Source organism: Cebus imitator, unplaced genomic scaffold (genome assembly GCF_001604975.1).
Source record: "Cebus imitator isolate Cc_AM_T3 unplaced genomic scaffold, Cebus_imitator-1.0 Scaffold258, whole genome shotgun sequence".
Lineage (NCBI taxonomy): Eukaryota > Metazoa > Chordata > Mammalia > Primates > Cebidae > Cebus > Cebus imitator.
In genome coordinates, this window is record NW_016107573.1 from 96,048 (window position 1) to 102,640 (window position 6,593).

Sequence of the window (6,593 nt, forward strand, 5' to 3'; positions counted from 1 at the left end):
CCCAGGCTGGAGTACACTGTTGCGATCTGGTCTCACTGCAACCTCTGCCTCCTGGGTTCAAGCGATTCTCCTGTCTCAGTCTCCTAAGCAACTGGAACTATAGGTGTGTGCCACCACACGTGGCTAATTTTTTGTATTTTTAGTAGAGATGGGGTTTTGCCATGTTGGTCAGGCTGGTCTCGAACTCCTGGCCTCAAGTGATCAGCCCTCCTTGGCCTCCCAGAGTGCTGGGATTACAGACATGAGCCACCATGTCTGGCCTCATCTCTTTCTCTAAGCAGAATTTAAAAAATCAAAACTGGTTTGTTTTCTGACCCTTGTGTGGGTTTGCATTGCAGTTCTTGTGGAAAGGATGGTCATTCTTCTACACACTCAGAATTTATTTTGGTCCCATGAAGTCCAATGCTCCAATGCAGCTGTTAACAAGCTGCCCCAAATGTTTGCAAAATGGGAGGGATACACACTGATGAGCTTATCACTCATTCATTTAGTCATTAATTCATGCATCAAATATTTATTGAGTGCCTACTCTGGGTCAGGCAGCGTCGGCCTAAGTCACCGAACAAAAGAAAGATCTCTCTCATTAGAGGGCTTGTTCTCTGGCATGCGTGCATGTGGGGTGTGGAGGACAGACAAAAATATATAAACAATTTATTTAGTATGGTACAAGGTGATAAATGCCACAGGAGTAGGGGAAGGCGGCCAAGGGAGGATAGGAGTGGATGACAGGGGGCACATTGCAGTTTAAAATAGTATAGTCCCTGTTGAGGGTGTGAAATGTGCACTAAGACTTCAAAGAGCAGAGGATATCCTTATGCCGTATCCTCTGTGTGTGTGTGTGTGTGTGTGTGCGTGCGCGCGCATGTGCACGCACTTGCATGAAAATACCACTGAAGACAGAATTTTTTTTTTTTTTGAGATGGAGTCTAGCTCTGTCATGCAGGCTGGAGTGCAGTGGCACAATCTTAGTTCACTGCAGCCGCTGCCTCAGCCTCCTAAGTAGCTGGAACTACAGGCATGCACCACCATACCCAGCTAATTTTTGTATTTTTAGTAGAGATGGGTTTTCACCATGTTAGCCAGGCTGGTCTCGAACTCCTGACATCAAGTGATCCACCTGCCTCAGCCTCCCAAAGTGCTGGGATTATAGGTGTGAGCCACTGTGCCCAGCTAGAAATTTTTTTATCAGCTAATTTGAGATATAAACCAGGCGTGGTGGCGCGCGTGCCTGTAGTCCCAGCTACTCAGGAGGCTGAGGTGGGAGGATCGCTTGAGCCTAGGAGCTCTGGGCTGTAGTGCGCTATGCCGATCAGGTGTCCACACTAAGTTTGGCATCAATATGGTGACCCCCCGGGAGCTGGGGACCACAAGGTTGCCTAAGGAGGGGTGAACCGGCTCAGGTGGGAAACGGAGCAGGTCAAAAACTCCCGTGCTTATTAGTAGTGGGATCGCGCCTGTGAATAGCCACTGCACTCCAGCCTGGGCAACATAGCGAGACCCCGTCTCTCTAAAAAAAAAAAATTGAGATATAATTCACATACCAGCCAGGTGTGGTGGCTCATGCCTGTTAATCCCAGCACTTTGAGAGACTTAGGCAGGAGGATTGCTTGACCCTAGGAGTTTCAGTCCAGTGTGGGCAACATAGTGAGAACCTGTCTTTACAAACAAAAATTAAAAATTTAGCTTGGTGTGGTGGTGTGTATCTGTAGTCCCAGTTATTTATGAGGCTGAGCCTGAAAGATCACTTGAGCCCAGGAGGTGGAGGCTGCAGTCAGCTGTGGTGACGCCATTGTACTCCAGCCTGTGTGGCAGTGAGACCCTGTTTCTAAAAGAAAAAAAAATTCATATGCCATAACATTTACCTTTTAAAAGTATACAATTGAGTGGTTTTTAGTATATTTACAGAGTTGTGTAACCATCACCATTATCTAATTCCAGAATATTTTCATCACCCTCCAAAGAAACCCATTAGCATTCACTACCCATTCCTGCCTCTCACCATCCCCTGGCAACCAGTAATCTACTTTCTGTCTTTATAGATTTGCCTATTCTTGGCATTTCATATAAATGGAATCATGGAATATGTGGGCTTTTGGATCTGGCTTCTTTCGCTTAGCATAATGTTTTCAAGTTTCTTCCATGTTGTAGCATGTATTAGTATTTCATTTTTTTTTTTTTTTTTTGAGATGGAGTCTCACTCTCACTCAGGCTGGAGTGCAGTGGCACAACTTGCTTGGCTCACTGCAACCTCTGCTTCCCAGGTTTAAGGGATTCTCCTGTATCAGCCTCCTGAGTAGCTGGGATTACAGGCATGCGCCACCATGCTCAGCTAATTTTTGTAATTTTAGTAGACACGGGGTTTCACCATGTTGGCCAGGCTGGTCTCAAACTCCTGACCTCAGGTGATTCACCTGCCTTGGCCTCCCAAAGTGCTGGTATTACAGGCATGAGCCACTGCACCCAGCCAAGTATTTCATTTCTGGATAGATAATATCTCATTGCATGGATAGGCCACATTTGGTTATTCATTTATCAATTGGTGGTGGGTGCCTTTGAATTTTAAATATTGCCAAGTGTCATCCATGAACTATAGAGATTTGCCCTCCCCCTTAATTAAGAAGTAGATGGAGGCTGGGTGTGGCACCTGTTGTCCCAGCTACTCAGGAGGCTGAGCTGGGAGGATACTTGGGCACAGGAGTTCGATACTTGGACACAGTGAGCTGTGATCACACCACTGCACGCCAGCCTGTGCAACAGAGGGAAACCCTGTATCTAAATGAAAAAAATAAAAAGACCTTGTGGGGGTAATTGTCAGGACTGATGGTGCCCTGTTGCAGTCAGCACCAGTTAGTCTCAGTTTTGGAGAAACTAAAAAGCCACTCCCTCCAGAGTCCCACTTTCCCAGGTGCCTCCCTCCTGAGCGGAAGCTCTGGGTGGTCCATATGTGGTAATAGAGATCTGTGGATTTTTTTCAAGTGTGTTTTCTACTGCACATTAAATTTTTTCAGCTTTAAAATATAACCTTGGTAAGTTGTTTACTCAAGAAAATTCTCAATGAGTTTTCTTTCTTTCTTTCTTTTGTCTTTTTAACATTTTGGGTGTGGTAGCAAGTAGAAGCAGATTCATCCTAACCAAATATTTGCAAATATCTGAACAAAGCAGTTCTGGCCAGGGAAGGAAGACTCCACGGAGGAAGTGAGAATTGGATCAGGCTTTTCAAGGAGGGGTTCAATTCTCAGAGGCCTAGATGAGGAAGGCAAAGACATGTACCAAAAAGGGGCAGGGAATTAAAAGTTTATTTTCTGGGTGACTGGGAACCTCTGAGCCCTCGAGCACGTGCTTTAGATATGTTAGTTTGGCAGCCAGCATAGAGGGTGATAATGATGTTGGACTCCTCTGGCTGCATGAGGCGAGGCAAAGTTTCCAGACTTTTTTGGGGCTGGTGTCTGAATTACAGTTTCTGGGGCTGCAAAAAGATGAACTCCATCAGAAGGTCCTCAAGGTCTTCCTCACTCCTTCAGTACAGACTTTGGACAGAGAAGCCGTCTAGGCGACACCTGTGCAAGAACCGGACACGACCCAAGCTGCAAACTGCCCCCGACTGCCCCGGCCTTCCCCGTTGGATCCTGGAGGTGGGGGTAGGAATAGAGGGCCCGGAGCAGGCGATCAAGCTTCCTGGAAACTGTAAATTGGGACGGGGGAACCCGGAAGGACGGGGCCTTTCAAGACCAAATGGCCCTAACTCCTGCACGGAACCAGGACGCACGGCGCCTCCAGAGGGGGCGCGCATCGCCTGGAGCAGGTTGCCGTCCGGGTTCCCGCCGAACTCTAGCAACCGCGAGGAGAAATGTCTGCCGTGGAGGGCGGGGTGCGGAGGGGGCGGAGCGCGGCTGAAGGGGCGGAGCGCGGCTGAGGGGGCGGAGCGAGGACGCAGGGGCGGAGTAGAGACGACGAGCGGAGGGCGGAGCGAGAATAATGGGGTGGAGCAAGACGGCGAGCGAGGGCGGAGCAAGGACGATGGGGCGGGGCGCAGACTGTGGGCGGGGGGCGGAGCTGGGATGATGGGGCGGAGCGAGGACAAAGGGGCGGAGCGCAGATGGAAGTCGGGGCGGGGGTGGGCGGGGCATGCTCGGCCTTCGGGCCCCGCCTCTCGCCGCAGGCGCGCCCTCCCCGCCTTCTCACTCCCCACGGCTGCGGCTGCGGCGGCTGAGGGCGGGGAGGGAGGGGAGAGCGGGTCACGACGCTGCCAGGGCGGGGATAACCCCTCACGTGGAGCAGATGAAAGGGCCGCGGCGCGACGGCCGGGGGAGCCGAGCGGAGCCTGCGACCCACAAAGCCGCCGCTGCCGCCGCGATGGGGCTGTGAGGCGTCCGCCCGCCTTCGGTCCTCAGCCGGCCAGCGACTATGCCCGGCCGCGCCCGCCCTCCGCGCCCTCCCGCCGCAGGACCATGAGGCCGCGCTCGGGCGGGCGCCCAGGGGCCCCGGGCCGCCGCCGCCGCCGCCTCCGCCGCCGCCCCCGCGGCCTCCGGTGCAGCCGCCTGCCGCCGCCGCCGCCGCTGCCGCTGCTGCTCGGGCTGCTGCTGGCGGCCGCGGGGCCCGGCGCGGCGCGGGCCAAGGAGACGGCGTTCGTGGAGGTGGTGCTGTTCGAGTCGAGCCCAAGCGGCGACTACACCACCTACACCACCGGCCTCACGGGCCGCTTCTCGCGGGCCGGGGCCACGCTCAGCGCCGAGGGCGAGATCGTGCAGGTAGCTGCCCGCCGCCCGGGCCCCGCGCCGCTGCAGCCACAAGATGGCTCCGGGGGCTGCGCCCGCCGACCCCGCCGCGGGCTGGCTGACTGGCGGGCGGGCGGGAGGGGCGACCGAGAGGCCGGCGGCATCCCTCCCCTGCGGGCGGGCCGGCGGGCGGACGCGGCCTCCAGGGCTGCCGCCGCGGGGGGCAAGCGCACGTGGGGGCTCTGGCTCCCGTGAGTCCCGGGGCGGGAGGAGGACCCTGGGCCCGACACCCACGCTGGGGCGGCTTCCTTGGCGGTTTGGGTATTTCGGTCTGCCTCAGGTGGAAGTCCCGGGAACTACCTGTTGAATGCCAACTTTGGAAAGACAAGTGATGAGGGATAGGTGGCTCGTTTCAGGTTGCAGGCTTTGCTTTCCATCCATGCATATTCTTTTTGGGTGCGGCCAGGTTTGTCTGAAGGGCTGCATATCATCGGCTTCTTCCCCGGAACCTGCCGCCCGCCTCACCTGGGCGCCGCTGACCCTCCTGCGGGTCTCTGGACAAGCAGCAGCAGTCCGGGGAGGAGGCGGAGCTGGTTGAGGAGTGGGGATCGGTGGTTCCACGCGTGGAGTGGCGATGGAAGGCAGCCCTCGCTGCGTGCCTCACATTATAGAGGGTACCTCCTGCCCGTCCCTCGGCCAAAGACTAATGCGAAGGGGCTGCAAATGGGGAGACGGGGTCTTTCACTGACAGGGCCTCCACCTTGGACCAAGTGAAAGAGATAGCATTCCGAAGGAAGCTAGCTAGGGAGAGCTTTGAGCTGTGCCTACTCTTTGGAGGAGGGTCTCCCAACTGAAGCTTCCGCGGTGGTTAGCTGGGTGGATGTCTTACCGCTTCGTTGGCCATGATTTTATCAACCCGTTAGACGGCCAGCGCACTTAACGGCGGTTAATATGCACACCTCGGATGGGGGCGATTTGTAAAGGTTGGCTTGTCTTTGAACCTTTGGGGTGATCTGATGTCTGCAGGGCCTAAGCTTTGTGGGCCTTCTGTGCCTTACTCTTGGTTGAGTTATGAATGAAAAGAAGGGGACTGTATGGAATGATTGCATAGCAGCCCGCAGTGTAGACAGCCTCTAACGTGGTGTCCTTTTCCCTCCTTGGGTGCAGACTCCAAGCCTTGCCTGCATAGGACAGGGAGAGTTGTGCAGCTTGACTCCTTGAGAGGCACCCAGGCCCATGCGATGAATCAGCAGCATTGCCTTAGCGGGCTCTTATCCCTATCTGCAAACTTTTGTGGGGTAAATAGAAGAGGAAATTCTTCACTGAACCCTTTGACTATCTATGTTATAATGCTTTTAGACCTAAAAAAGTTAAAATTATGATCTTCATTACTTTTAGAGATGATGCTTTGCTGAAGAGTCCTGAACATTTCAGTCACCACCTTCAAGAATAGTTTGAATCTTAAGTCTTGCTCCTTGCAACTCCTTGTCTTTCTTTGAAGCTTTCATTGTGCCCTCATGGTTTTAGAAATGTTTGATTTATAGCCTTCTAAAAAAAAAAGATGTTTTAGCGCGGCACTTGACTTTTTGAAGGAGACTTTTGAAGTTTGCGATTTTTATCTGCAGTGTTTTAACGTGTCACTCTTTCTCAACAGTAGTTTGTCTGGTGAGTGAGCTATCCATTATGAGTAGTGTTATGTTTTGGAGATAATCTTGGGTTCACCATTTAATACAAAATTAGCAGTTTAAACACCATTTGTAACTGTTTTATCCTTGTGAGTAGAGAGATAATATGTGAATTTGGCAGAAAGAACCTATTCTCTTTTGAAACTTTTTGAAGTGCTTATCTAACTCTTTTGTAGTCCATTAGCCTAGCCAA

At 52.9% G+C, this 6,593-nt stretch overlaps 1 protein-coding gene across 2 annotated transcripts in view; it reads left to right on the forward strand.

The window, feature by feature from the left end:
• The first annotated feature begins 4,283 nt into the window (after positions 1-4,283).
• Positions 4,284-6,593, forward strand: part of ZNRF3 (zinc and ring finger 3) — a 168,517-nt gene continuing 166,207 nt past the window's right edge. The window contains exon 1 of one of the 2 annotated variants that reach the window (XM_037728177.1): positions 4,284-4,748. In XM_037728177.1, the coding sequence (XP_037584105.1) occupies positions 4,449-4,748 (300 nt within the window). In that variant the 5' untranslated portion in view covers positions 4,284-4,448. The remainder of the gene's footprint in view (positions 4,749-6,593) is intronic. The other variant, XM_017499465.2, reaches the window with a different exon arrangement.